This window comes from Lissotriton helveticus, chromosome 5_1 (genome assembly GCF_964261635.1).
Source record: "Lissotriton helveticus chromosome 5_1, aLisHel1.1, whole genome shotgun sequence".
Classification (NCBI taxonomy): domain Eukaryota; kingdom Metazoa; phylum Chordata; class Amphibia; order Caudata; family Salamandridae; genus Lissotriton; species Lissotriton helveticus.
In genome coordinates, this window is record NC_136065.1 from 323,540,001 (window position 1) to 323,555,332 (window position 15,332).

The window sequence follows — 15,332 nt, forward strand, 5'->3', positions numbered from 1 at the left end:
GTGCTGCTGAATACTACACTACTGCCATTTATAAGCACTGTTTATAAAAAGGTGCCAATACCTTCCAATTTTATGGCATCCGATTTACTGGCCTTGGAGTTATGCAGGCTGAGTTTCCAAATCTCTATTAGATTCAAATAGAAGATCACGAGAGACATGAAAGAAAATGATAAACTCGCTCAGCCTTCTTTGGAAGAGTTTTTAGATATTTGAAATCATCATTCCAATTGGTCATTCAGAATCCCAACACCCACTGATTTGTCATGCAAGGCAAGCTGCATTTCAAACACAGCAGGATTTCGTATTCCCAATGGGTCACTTGCAATTGCACCTTGTATGTTGACATTCCCAATGACCAACCGGAATTCCGACTGTTGCATTGCATTGAATATAAGTCTACATATTTTTGAGAGTCCTGCTGGCCACTTAGAATTCTGATTTCTCAATTGTTATTCTAGCTGGTCATTTTGGCATTCAGTTCTAAGGGTAACTTATGGGGATTCCCAGTTCTGTGGGAGTCTGGCTTGACATTCCCTGTCGAGGTTGCACATTAGGGTTGTAGCTATGACAGTAACAGGTAGGGCAAACGGTGGTGGATCAGGAACTAACAGAAGGGTCTGGGTCCCCGGCAGTTCGCAGACGCTGTAATGTTGCGGAAGTGCAGGTTGTATGTGTCCAGCCTTTTCCGAAAACAGTCGGCAGCCTCTTCATCGCATTCACAAACCTCTTTGTCACACTTGTTGGGGGTTTTAACTGTGGAATAAAAATAATGATGTGAAAATGTGTCTGAACAGAGCAACCGGGTAGCAATCTCATATGAGCAAATGCGTCAACTCCAGAACAGCTGGTTGACAGTGATAGCATAAAAAGCACACACAGATACACTTTCTGCCCTGAGCTCTAGTTCATAGTATACCTGGGCCTTGTATTGAAGCATAGCATTAAATAAATATCTCCTTAAACAAGTCAGATTATAGCCTCTGTGGCTATGCAATGGCCATGTTTGTACAACAAAGTATGGATGAGAGCATTGAGTTTCTCAAATGAATGGCCTACTTCATACTTGTGCACACTTAGAGGAGTCGTGATACATGTGTTCACTTAGGTTGATTCATGCACTTATTCTCACTTTCTGATACCTGTGCTATAATATCTTACATAATGAAACTTCCTAAAAATGTACCTGCTAGGGAGATTTCAGATTATGCTTGTTTTGGGAAATTTTGAATACCTTTGCTTGCATAGTGAAGATCCTGATACTTATGGTCATTCTGGAAAGGTCCTGTCTTCTGCCAGTAAAAATTTTAATACCTGCACTTGCTTAGGGAAGATTCTGATACCCGTGCTTGCCTAACAAAGCTTCTGTTCTTGCTTACTTAAGAATATGACACCTATGCTTGCTAAAGTAAGATCCTGATACCTGTGCTCACTTACTAAGGCTTCTTATTCTTGTTCTTGCTTAGGGAAGATTCTGACACCAGATGCTTGTTTTGGGAACATTTCAATACTGGTTCTCCCTAAAAGTTGGTTCTAATATGTATGCTTGAATAGGAAAGATCCTGATATTTGTAGGTAGAGAACCCCGCTCCTCTCAGAGCAGACCTGTTGCGCCGGCGCTCACGATTTATGCTGTAAAGGCAGTTAGCTCGGCCCTATACGGTGCCGAACTGTGGGGTTTCGATAATGTAGAAGAGATCAGTAGATCTGAAAACAAGTTTATAAGAGAATTAGTGATGCTTCCTCGAAATGTACCACCCAAACCCCTGATGAGTGATATGGGTAGATGCTCTTTTAGAGACATTGCCAGATTACGACCCTTGCTTTTTTGGGGACGTCTACTGTGGACTGTTTAAATCACTAAATATGCTGTTGCATTCACAGAGGTAATTAACCTAGACAGTGACCACAGGGTCAACTGGATAAACAATGTTAAGAAATAACTTTTGGCACTAGGCCTTAAGGAATCCTGTGAATGACCAAAACCCACCCAGCAAGGTTGACCTCAAAAGATTATATTGGGCCTGGTTTGATACACAGGAACTCAGTAATCCCAAAGCAGGAAGGCTGAGAGAAGATTTTTATCAGCACAAGCAGCACATATTTCTGGAACCATACTTAGATTTTATCCAAAGACTAAGAAACAGGGCGCTTTACATACATTTTAGGGTTGGCTCCCTTTTGATCCGTGAATTAACTGCAAAGTGGAGCCCCCCTCATCAGACAATTGCAGGTTGTCCCTGTTGTGAGGCACCGAAAGAGAGTGTGGCTCATCTCATGTTTGTATCCCCAGCATATAACCCAGCTAGATCCAGATGGCTAAAACCCATCTGTAGACAGCTGGGCACTTCTGATCATTGTGCTGCTTTGCGAATTCTGAAATCAGATCCAAGAGCCCTTCTTGCATGTGGTGTGGCAAAGTATCTCAGTTGCGCTTGTCTTGTAAGGTCCAGATTTTTATGCAGGGAGGTCTGATATTACATTGCAGACTTTTTACTATATCTTACAATTGTCTCCAAATAGCTCTAACTAATTTTTTTATACATATCGATTGAATTTTATTATGTATTGCAAGTATGAATTTATTCTCCATCTCGAATCCGGGATTATCCCGCTATTGTCTATAATCATTAACTAAACGAATAAGTGCTAATATAGTATGCCCTGATGGATTTTATACACTTTGCTATTAATAATGCTTTTATGATAACTTGTATTTTTATAGTTGAACTGTATGATGATGCTTTTATGATACTTGTTATCGAAACAAAGCTATTTGACTGACTGATATTTGTGCTTATTCTGGAAAGGGTATTACCTTGGTAAGTGAACATTAAAATTCTTCGACTTGCTTAGTAAAAATTGTGATACATGTCCTCTCTTAGGGAAGTTTCTACTACCTCTGCTCATTCTGGAAAGGTTCTGCCTTCGGTTAGTGAACATATTGATACCTGCATTCACTTTGGGAAGATTCTAATACCTGTGCTCTCTTCGAGGAGTTTTTGCCCTTGCTTATTGAAGAATGTGATACCAACCTTGACTTAGGTAACATCCTGATACCTTTGCTTGCTATGTAAAGCTTCCTAAATACCTATGTATGTACTTTTGGAGGGAAGATTTGATACCATGTGCTTGTTTTGGGACAATTTTAATTCTGGATCCCCCTAAAATTTGAATCTAATACCTGTGGTTAATTAGAGAAGATGCTAATACTCATGGCCATTCTGAGCAGGTTCTTTCATTGGTTAGTGGAGATTATGATACCTGCACTTATTTAGGAAAGCTTCTGATCAGTGTGCTCCCCTAGGGAAGATGCTATCCTTACTTTGGGCACTTAGCTCTGAATCTGATACCATGCTAGTTTACTGCCTTTGTTTAGTGGAGGATATAAAACTAATGCAAATTCTTATGTGATTATGGAGGTTGATCTGTTGGGGGGGGGGAGGGTACATGCTAGTATTTAGGGCTAAACTTGGACCGATTTTGATCTATGGCCTATCTGCCTTTGTGACAAAGTCAAATGGAGCTATGAATACATTAGCAGTAAACTGTATCAGAAAATTATGAAACCTATGTCAATCGATTCCACAATGTTGTATATGCTCAGAGTTTGGCTTTTTTGGCTATCTCTTCCTCATCAGATCCATACTTTTTAAATTACACAGCAGCATTTAACAGGTGAAAGATTGAGACTTTAAAACATATTTTAGCCTTTGACTTAGCAATAATAGGAAAAATAGGTATTCCAAGTCTGAAGTCTTATCTTTATGAATTTTAAAGCCTATATAAACTTGGCAATTGGGAAACATTAAGTACCCAGATTAAATATTGTCTGAAATTCCTATTGGACAAAATAAAATCAGCCCATTCATTTAATGAGGACTGTGATCCACTTAAGTTGAAACATCATTTACATTATGTAAATTAAACATTTACTCAAAAGAGATTAGCCACATTAATTTGAACCTTATCTCTTATGGTTAAAATAAAATGTCTCCCGATTGGAATGTTATACTTATTATTTTGCCAAGTTTATAGTTCTGGGAGGTCACCTAGGTGAGGTCAATTAAAGTGCTGTTTACGTTCTTTAGTGAAGGAGACAATTGGCCATATTTTGTGTATATGTCTAGTTGTTTTTTACTTGACAGTTAAACATTTAAAATTGATATTTAGAGAAAGAAGTGTAAGAACTATAATGTTGCCTGTTTTATTTTATTTTAGTTGGGTTCCAATTGCTTGTTTCATAGGATCAAAAAATACTTTTTTATCAGAACAACGGCTACATAACAAGTAAATTATTGCACTGCTGGATGGTGCTAAAACGATTGTATTAATCCATCAGACTTCTTGTTGATTGGGCTTAGGCTGTGATTCATTTAATTTACTTTCTGTTATGTTATGTTAATTAAAATTTATTAAGCGCGCATACGCCCAAAGGCTTCTTGGCGCTGGAAAGAGATAAAAAACATAACAAGGGTAAATCAACGAAAGTCTCTATTTCAAATATGCCTGTGTGAATAAATGCGTTTTGAATGCCTTTCTAGAGGCAAGAAACTCCTTGCACTGCCTGAGAACTGGCGGCAAAGAATTCCACAGGGTTGCTGCTAAGAAATGAAAGCTACTACCTCCCTGTCGTTTCTTCTTAAAGCGAGGTACCTCAAGTAGGTCTTTGTGGGCTGACCTCAAGCTACGTGAAGGAACGTATCTGCCAATCAGCTGTTTAATAAAGGAAGGGCCCTTCCCTTGCAGAGCCTTAAAAATAATACAGCCAGCTTTGAATTCAGCTCTTTGAGCCACAGGAAGCCATGGATAAAGTTCTTCCTAATCACTGGTACTGCTAGTCTGTTTCACATAATGTATGTGCCATTCTGTCGTGTCTCTCTATATTGTGAAGATTTCCTTAAAATTACATTTTACAACTACTTATGGTGCCTGTGCTCCATGAGGGCAGATTCTCACTTAGAGAAGTCTTACCTAGGCCACTAAGCTTACTTCAATGAGTAGGTGGAAGTTATGTGTGGAAATTCAGGAGTACGTCAAGAATGATTCACACCTTTGCATAGAAATTCCATAGGAAGTGTACATCAAGTTGAACCTCTGACACCTGTGATCATGTATCTTGATTAGTAAATATTCTTACAGCTGTGCTTGCTTAGGGAAAACAACATTTACAATGCAGACAGAACTACACATTGCCATTACAACGCAGGCACTACAACGAATGCGTCATTACCATGCATTCCATTACCACGCAAGTCGTTGCAATGACTTGCTTTAGGGAGCGCGTTGTTGGATTTTAAATCCAACACCTTCCCTACTGTTGCACAGACTGGAGTTGGAATAGTAAAATATACTATTCCAAAGTCAAGCGCTTCTCTAAGGCAACTCTTTTTAACAACTTGCGTTGTCATGGAATGCGTGGTAACAACAGGTTTGTTATATTACCCACTCTCTAAAGGCATGTGTTGTAAAAGCATGCGTGATTACATCATATATCCCTTGCTTGGGAAATATTTATATAAATGTACTCATTTTGAGGCTAGTCTAATACCTTTCCTTGCTTTCCAAAGATTCTGATACTTGTTGTTAGTACTTATTGTTAGATACTTATGTTCGCTGAGGATAAATTATGATGTATGTATTCAGTTAAAGGCATACTCTTGAATTTATCACTGGGAAAAGCAAAACTGTAGGTGGTATAAGGAATTAAGAACTACTCACATCAAGTAGAGGACAGCATGAATTGACTGAGATTTATACCCTTACTCATCTAAGATCAACTGGCCAATGCTAACATTCCCCATCCTGGGCAAACAGGGCTGGTGGAAATTTTGTACTTTGCTATTCGTTGACTAGGTCTGAGAGCCCTTTCCCTATTATTTTCTCATTGGAGATCTTTTCACAACTCCAGGAATCACACCTGATCCAGCAAGCTTCACCCTGAGCCTCTTCAGACAGTACTTACTGCACTTGATATTGTCTTCATAAGCGTAGAATCTGTAGTGAGTAGTTTCAGGGATGCAGCCCATCATCTGAGCCTTGTTGTAACAGCAGGCATGTTCATGGCAGCACCTGCAATGGACAGGAAGACAGGAGACAGTGAGATCAAATGAACACATTACACAAGGGCCTGAACAAGTCTCAAAGTCTGTCAAAGCTGTTCCTGCAGATCCACCAAGTACACAACGTCACCTCACTTTATCCATATATGAAAGAAGGCAGAAGGTATGGACTGGGGACATTAAAAATGAACATTTTTGTCCCACCAATAAATCATAAGTCATTGACATGGGTTTTTTGTACTATGCTAGGTGTACCAAATGCATTGCTTCAGCAATGGAAGCTTGTGCTAGACACACTGACTTAATGAGGCCTAATTGGATTTTGAGAGTTAGGTACAAATATCAATATTGCAGGTATATACATGTAGATGACAACGGGCCTGATTACGATCTCGGCGGACGGGTTACTCCATCACAATGGTGACGGTTATGACATACGCAAAAATATATATCCCTTTATATCCTTTATATCCTATGGGATTTATATTTTGGCGGACAAGATATCAGTCACCGTTGTGACGGACTAACCCGTCTGCTAAGATCGTAATAAGGCCCATAGTCTAGAGAAAATGAATTATCCCCCTAATTGTCTACACAGAAACACACAAACACAGACCACATATTAAAGAAGTATAACCTCGACCCACATGTATTAATCAGGGAAATAATCCCAGAATCAAGTCATGTGCCAAAGCTGTAGGCAGAGTTTTTGCATTTTACTGCACAACATGACCTTGTTGATGTCTCAGATATGGTTTAGTTTGAAGTAGTTGTTCCTAGACACACGCTCCCAGGTTTGATGAATACAAATTAAAAGTGCATAAGATTCACCCCAAAGTACTTGAATTTGAGTGGTGACCTTCATGCTAAAGAGGGCTCTTGTGATAGATAGATTCAAAACCTCAAAATGAGGTCAACAAACATAATTAATACAAATCTTATTTCATGGTTAGCATTTAAAATGAACATTATTGCACTGAAAAGGAACATCCTTTAATAAATGTTTAAAATACACTTTTTTAGAAAGTTAAAAAGACAATAACAATCTCTTGCATTTGTATGGGAGTATATGTTTAACAGAATGCCCTTAGCAATGCAGATTATCTTACTAATCAACATCCGGATCACTTATTTGCCCCGTGGATATACACACTGGTGTCATCTTAACCACTTCCATGCTAATGACAAGGTCAGCTCGTCATGCAGTACACTGGAGCTGTGCTTATGACGAGCTGACCTGGTCATGAACAATGGGTTTCTAGGATGCTCAGCGCCCAGCGGGAATTGCCTTAGCAGCCAAGGTGTTAAACGATACAACGTGGAACCCTATGAGATACACCACGCTAAGGCACTATCAAGTAGCCTTTTCGAAATCTTTCGAGAACACCCGACTGCATCCATTTTTAACCGGGTGATTTGCGGGACTAGGACACTGCCGCTTAAAGAGATCCTCCTGAATACGGATCCACATAACAAACAAAATAAGTAGAAGTAAACCATTTTTATCAGATCCCAGAGATTATTGTGATCCCAAACCTTACAATCATCTTTACAGTGCAAGAAGCTTTATCTCCAAAAAAAACCTTACAATCATCTTTAAACGCAAGCTGCAGAGGGTAGACCGACCGAGGAACTGCCAGGATCTTATCATAGTAATACTAGTGGCAAGGGGAGAAAAAACAGTTGACCCTTCTCACATGACAGAAAAATATTAAGTCTTGATAAAGAAGGTGTAATTTGATGTATTCATCGAAACGCGTCGACGCACTTTTCAAGTACAATTCAGGATTCCAACACTTTTGTTGAAATACAGATTATATCTACGTATAGAACAAAGTGATATGACAGGAAATTGAATGTACAAATTGTATTGAACACACTTCATGTTTTACATGTTTCTGTCTATTTTTTGATTATGCGGGTCATAATTGAGAATGTATTAGCTTTATTTTAACTGTATTTTGGGGTACTTTGCAAAAAGTCTTTTATAATATGATGTACATTACATTGTGTTTTTAATATTGTTTGCATTAACCTATTCTTGGAACAAAAGTAAAATTTTTCTAATATTTGGTTAAACATTTTTGTTTTTAAATGTATTGAAGCATTAAGTTAGATCAGGGGGCTTGTGCTTTCTCATGTGTTTGAACCTCATTTCCCTTGACAATACTAAGGGGTACCTCTCAATCTTTTTTGTACGTCATCTTAAACAAGACCATCTCACTCCTGTAATTTTCAAGGGTAGCGCCACACCCTAATTAAATGAAGTAACAATTTTTGAATCTTATGTTCGTTCTGTGTACGCACCTATTCCTGAGACTGATTAAAAAATGTATGGGTATGCTACAGTTTTGTATAGTATGAGATCTCTACAATGACCACACCATGCTACAACACTAGAATTAATATTTATTGTAATGTTTTGTACTAGGAAGCATTTTAAAATACACCCACAGGATTATTTCACCTAAGGCATTCTAAAAAGCACCAGTTAGTCCAAATTCCAGGTGGAGTACCTGGGGTTTATTTATTCAAATTACATATTCTCTTCGATATTTGTCTTCAAACCAATTAAGGACCAATAAGCATAAGATATCTATGTTCCAATGCTACATTGCTAGATTGAAGGGATATTGGCAGTACACACATGATAAAGAGATGCAAAATATATGTTATAATAATATCAATAAATTGAATATAGCGTAGGGCATTTAACCCATGTTGTAATCTTAGAGGGGCCATGTAATCAATTATCGCATCATTGCATAAATCAGTGTATTTATAGGATAAGAAACCAGAGTTGAGCGAATGTTTCTAATATTTGTAAAAATTAAAGGAAATTCATACATATGTAGAGAAAAAAGTAGTGGTGCTGAAAGGCATCCCTGTTTATTGGCTCTATTGTTTATCTTAGACCCTTATCTGCCCTTATGAGTATTCTACTCTAAGGGCCTGATTCACAATGTAACTTGCACTTTTGAATAAGATTACACTTTTGAGTAAGTGTAGTACTTGTTGGTATTCACAAACTCCGAATGCAAGTTGCTACTACAAAAAAAAAGTTCAGCAACTAGTGGTATTGCAAAACCTGCCCGTAGAAAACAATGGAGGCAAGCACTTAAAATAAAACCGCATCGGAAAGAATGTTAAATTAAATTGAAATATTTAAAATAGACAGAAATATAAATAAACATATAAAAAATTGTGCATGTTCATTGATTATAAAATATGTTATAAACCTATTTTGAATTAAAAATAATGTAGCACAAAATGTTATGAAATAATTACATTAATTGTAATTAATTCTATACATCACTTTTGATCATTATTAATGGACATTATTTATTTTCTTTTGGTAAGAATTAAAAAAAATTATTTGAAGGTTAGAAAAATTATTTGGGCAAACATATGGAAAACGTCAATGGTAAAAGCAAAAGACCGAAGTAAAAGCAAATAAAAAAGGGGACTTAAGCCTGGGAATACCTCTGTGTTTGTTAGAGTTTGTTAGTCCTAATCACGAGAGACCAAGTTTGCTGAGACAAACAATACACCTAAAGGATAATATATATACTAAATAGCTTCTTCCAACATTCTCATATCGCTCTACCTTCCTAAACAGTGCCTTATGTTTTTAATGTGAAAACCAAAGGTTATGATCAGGCATTAATGAAGATAGGTTTCAGAAATTCAACTCTGCAACTTGCAGAAGCTAAATACTGATGTGGATACATAGGACAATGGAATATACTGTCTCACAGGATCCGTAAATGGAAATTACTTTTGGCGAGACCCCCAAACTTTTACTTTAACTTTCTGCACACATTGTGCCCCTTTTCCACATTTGACTGTTTTGTGGTATTTATAGGACAACACTTCTTATATGCAAATGCAACACCTCAATGAACAGGCAGCTAAGACTAACTTAATTTAGTTCGCTAGTGGACTACCAAATCAATAAGCATTTTTTGACGGTGGAAATTTCAGCAAATTAACTGTATTTCTTTTTAGCTCTGTTGGGTAGTGACCTAACCAAATTGACGAGTATTGATTACCTCCTTAGTTTAATGTGCATACTGAAAAAATATATGTTATTGTATTGTCGTTGCACATTTTAAATATTAAACTTTGTTGATATTCGGGTAGGTTTACATTGCTATATTTATGTAAATGTTGAGCTGAGAGTTAATACAACTGGATTCCAAATAAATCTGAATGATGTTATGTTACGTGCATTTGTGTAGCACCTATTACCATTTGTATGGTCCTGTAGCTCTTTCAGAATCTGGGCATCCTTTGTGGTTCTCAGTTACTCCTTGATCGGTTTCAAGGTCATCTGTTGGCTTTGCATTTGCCTGCCTTTTGTTGTATTTAAAGTTCATTCATAGTCTGTAACATCCAGTGAGGTTAGAAATACTAGGCTACTGTTTAGTGATGATAATGGTGATAACTTCCATTCCAGTGATGTCATAAGGCAGCACAGTACTAATCTTGGTTAAAACAAATGTTCTCTTTTATTAATGTGAGCAATTGCCTTGAGACCCTCTCGGGTGAATAGTGCGCTTTACAAATCCCTGATTAATTGATTAATTGAGCCCACAGAAGCCCACCTGACGAAGATAAACTACACAAGCCAGGAAATGCAGTTGCATAAAATTCTCGCTTTTGGTTACTGTGAAGCTTCTCTGGACCATACTGCAGACAGACCCTGCCAACTGCTGGTATCTGGCTGTAGCAAGACTTTGTGGGTCCTTTATAGTTGGCCGCCATAAATGAGGCAGTGCTCCTCTCATGCCAAACTTGAGGTGCCCTCTTTAGAGTTGGGGATCCGAAGGGTTTATACTGGTGGAGACTCAGCTGGCTCTGCCCAAATAAACCTGTGACATGACGGCCTGTCCTCCACGAGCCCTTCTAAGCACAGTGACCTTCACAGCGTCTTCATTAGATTGGGCGACGTCACTCTCTTTCCCTACAAGTGACCACCATGTCATGCATGGTGGGCACAGGTACGGAAAACATACAATGAACCCTACGTACAGGGAGAAAACTCTGTGTGTCAGGACATTGGGTTTTTTTTTGTTTTCAAGAAACAATCTCCCACTTTTAGGGTTTGATTCTTGAAAATAAACAAACTTTGCTGAACTGGTGCAACAAAATTGGCATCCAGTTGGCAAAACCCAGTATTTTCAAAGGAGGCATTGCATCAGCAACTCCACTGAAGCCACGGCGATCCACTTCCATGAGTGGTTGGCCTTCATCAGCAAGTTGGAGGCCATAGACTCCACTGCCCTGGTGGACTGTGCACGGTGGTCTAAATGGCCCTGTTGGTCGCCTTATGTTCATCTTATATCAGAAATACGGAAGTTCCTGGGGTGAGCAAAGTTCTGTGAATTTCCGGTGTTTGGCAAAACGTTCAACACTTTCTGCTATACTTTCCAGATTCTTCTGATTATTGAGAGACATTTTCACAGCATAACAAGACAATGTTCACTCTAAGCAAACCCAGCCAAGCTGGACAATGTATACAGATGTTTTGTCTACATGTTGAGCTTTTTCAAAGATTATGTATGTAAAGCTGTATAGCAGAGACCACCATGACCTATTGTCCACAGAGTATAGTTTACGCTGTACTGTCTTAATTCTGTTAAATAATGATATATGCTACATAAGTTGCTGCAGAATTCACATTTTTTACACAAATGTAAAGCAAAACAATGTTTGCAATTTGTTTGATGTTGGAAAAGATGTTCATTGAAGTTTCCAAAGGCTGCAAACAAAGGTAAACTTTGAGGTTTCAGTCAACCCTAAACCTGACCACTTATGTTTTTTTAGCTACCATATCCGCCTAAAACTAGGTCCATTTTTATGAAGTTCTCCTTAGTGTATTTCACTCAAATGTATATTTGTATTACTTTTTCCTGACTCCTGTGTCATTTTTTGTCAGGCTGGCAAACTTTTCAGTTTCATACCATATAGCCATCTAACTTTAGTTGTGAGGGAAAATTTCTCCCAAAAAAGTTTTGCAGAAGAATTTTTAAGGGAAAAGGTTCTACTAAAAGGTAAAAAGTAGGTAAATCACTATTGCTGCCCACATTTTTTTTAAACTCTGTGTATTCTTCATTAGCTTCATAATGTGAAGTTTTGAAAAAAAGCTTCACAAAGTTTGTGAAGGACACTTTACACAGCTATGCACACCAAAGTATTTTCTCTGTGAGTAGCCCTCTTACCAGGCTGAGTCTGCGCTCTGGATATGCAAAACATAAAAGTATGTAAGAAATGCACAAATGTTAAGGTGTCGTATGGTTCATGTCAGTAACTCGTCCCGTTTAGGTTCATTCTTTACATCCTGGTGCACGCAGTTCAGCTATAAATGCTGTGCTATGGTGTCAGAATGCACTTCTTCCATTTGTATGGCCCCGAAGCTCTCTCAACAGTCCGCAGGGTTCCTGAGTTTCACATGGTTTGGAGTTAAGGTGGACTTGTATCATTGTGTCCTCTTTGCATGAATTTCCTGTTCAGTATAGTGATTAGTGATGGTTTATGTTGCCTCGGTGGTATAAATAAATTCAGGTTGAGCTTGCAGGAGATTTTAGTCGTGTGTTGTGGCAGAGTGAGTAAGCTACAGTACTTTGTCTTTTCATTTCATTCTACAGGGGTGAATACTCTTACCAGTCAGTTTCATCCACAGGCACGCCCAGTGTGTTTGATCCACAGTGGCATCCATAGTTGGTGTAGTTGGCCAAGCTGTAGGTGTAAGTGCTGAACTTAATCATCTCGTTGAACTGGGCAGGGGTTCCCGCCCCAAAGGACACAGCTAAAAAGAAAAAAAATAAGAAGAGGTTAGGGAACAACTCCAAATATTTTTCAGGGAAGCTTTCCAAGTACTCTTAGAATAAAGTGAAGGAAGTAAAGCGTGGTAATAACATCAATATCTGAGAAGGAAGGAAAGCGTGGTAATAACATCAGTTTCTGAAAAGTAAGATGTACTCTTTATTAAGTAAAGAAAGGGATCAAGGAAGATTAGGAATTCTGTATAATAATGAAGTGTTCAGAAAACATAATGGTAATGTTAAAATCTATAAGACCAAGAAGGTAGCCTTGAGAAATGCTTAGAATACACAGATGGTTCAAGTTATTTTTTAACTACCAAGTGGCCATGTGTAATGTGTAACTCCTTCAACCAGTTTGTTTTGGCTGTTGTTAAATAAAAATCCAGACTGCTGGTAGGTTTCACACTTAACACAGGCCTGGTTGGCATATAAGCAAATGATGGAACATGGTGTAACATTGTAATTTTTTTTACGGCAAGTATGCCTTTACCTTTAACGCATTTACTCTACAAAACCATAAAAAATACAGCCATCCATCATTTTATCGCAATAGTAATGCATCTTTCATATACAATCCGGGAGTGCGATCTACTGGCCAGAGGTAGTTGTACATGCATTCATGGTTAAAAGACTCGTGATTGGTTCAGTCGTTGTGAATGAGTCGTTGTAAAGGTCGTTTACCGTAATATTGACATAGTACTAAAATGATGTGAATCCTAATTCTCAAACGTGCATCAATCTGGTACAATTGGAGCTGCTCTCTCTCAAATAAGCTCCACAGTGCCCAATACTGGCACCTGGTTTTCGAATATTTAACTATCCTTCTGCCTTACTTACATTTAAAAATGACTAAAAGATCTACACCTAAAACCAAATGAACTAAAAAGAGAACTTCTTCGACTTTCGGATATACCTGAAATCCGTCTGAGTAACAAGTTGATTAATGGGATACAATCTTTGGGTTTCCAGCAGCAAAATGTTGAATCTGCTAAAGGTTTATGTCATTTTAGAAAGGAATCTCAACTTTGAAGCACATATTAAAAAACTGGCGAAAAGAAGGAGGGGGTGGATTCTAACTAGAACTTCTCAGTAAATCGCAAACCTGTCCTTCCACCAAATGAGTTAAAAACTGCAATGTGATCACTTGTCCTTTCCTTTCTTACCTTGACTAAGGTAATGCACTACCCACCATACTTCCAAGGAAGAGCCCTTCACCTATAAAGGCTGTTCTCACTTTTTATGCCTTCAAACCGGTGCAAAATGTTGGGAAATCTTCCTTGTAGAATTGAGAACAAGAGAAATCGAGCATTCTCCGCCATACTGGCTGAAATCACCCTAGAACGATCTACGAGGTAGGCAATATATGTTGGTGGACTATCTACCAGCGTTTTACTCTGTGATGTTCTTACCACCCAAAATGGAGGAACGTCAGCGCCCATGTAATATAATCTTTATACCATGACAAGCAATACCATTCTTGAGACACTATACCTACCTTTTTATGGAAGTCTGTTGCAAAATCCTTGAAGATCTTACATCCAGTTAGCTCCTCCTGACATGATGATGGACAAGTTACCCCAGACTACTCAGATGTTCTGCCACCATGTCTGTGGAGTCAACCTCAGACTACAGCAGAGGTGGAGCCAGAGATGAGTCTGCGGGCTGCATGTCACCAGCTTTAGTACACAAAGCAGTGTTGTTATGCACTAGACATGAGGATGACGAATATTCCACTCACTGGTGGATTCTTTATCAAAGCACGCACCTAAATGCGGTTGTGAATCTCTAGCTCTGTCCTTGACCTGCATCTTTTAAATACATTTACCTCATTTTGCCTCCAAGGCTGTGGTTGGCTGCCTTTATGAAGGTACCCCTCTTTGGGCAAAGAACTTCATTATGGCGCTTTCTGCCTCCCTCATCACAAAATGTAATCCCTTAATCCCTTGTTTTATAGCCACCCCCCCACCCACTGCTGTAATAAACACAATTATTCTGCAGCAATATTCACAATCGCAGCCCGTGAGGAAACAATGTTATTCCGCGCAACAACGAGTGCTTTTAAGAACCACAAATCCTATGTTGTTACGTTATCCCAACCATTGCCAAATAAAATACGGCGTCGAATGCTCCCCGCCGTGCACAGTGTTCCAGAATGTTCTCTCTGCATCCTGCAACGTGTGTTCAGATGTTCCGATTACAGCTGGCCTTCTCAGGAACAAGGTCTGCGGCGCGTGGGGCCAAGCATTGTTTGTGTCCACGTCTCGCGCCCTGTAAATGGGATTTAGATTTCGCGGAATGCCTTATTCTGGGACAAAGCGTCCAGAGGGGGCACCAATGGAACGCTCCTTCCACCAATCAAGACGAGAGAACAATGGATGTTCCCTTACACAAAGCTGCTTGTTTTAAAAAAAATCCTCTGGCTCCCACGGGTTCTGTCAGCTAACAC

At 38.7% G+C, this 15,332-nt stretch overlaps 1 protein-coding gene across 1 annotated transcript; it reads right to left on the reverse strand.

Annotated features, from left to right (window-relative positions):
- Positions 1-500: 500 nt before the first annotated feature.
- LOC144753134 (phospholipase A2 homolog otoconin-22-like) lies at positions 501-12,848 on the reverse strand. Its single transcript, XM_078640913.1, has 3 exons — positions 12,726-12,848; positions 5,963-6,069; positions 501-753 (listed from the first exon to the last, which is right to left on the reverse strand). Exons 1-3 carry the CDS (start codon positions 12,827-12,829, stop codon positions 605-607), a joined length of 360 nt encoding a protein of 119 aa, XP_078497039.1. The 5' UTR covers positions 12,830-12,848; the 3' UTR covers positions 501-604.
- Positions 12,849-15,332: the final 2,484 nt, after the last annotated feature.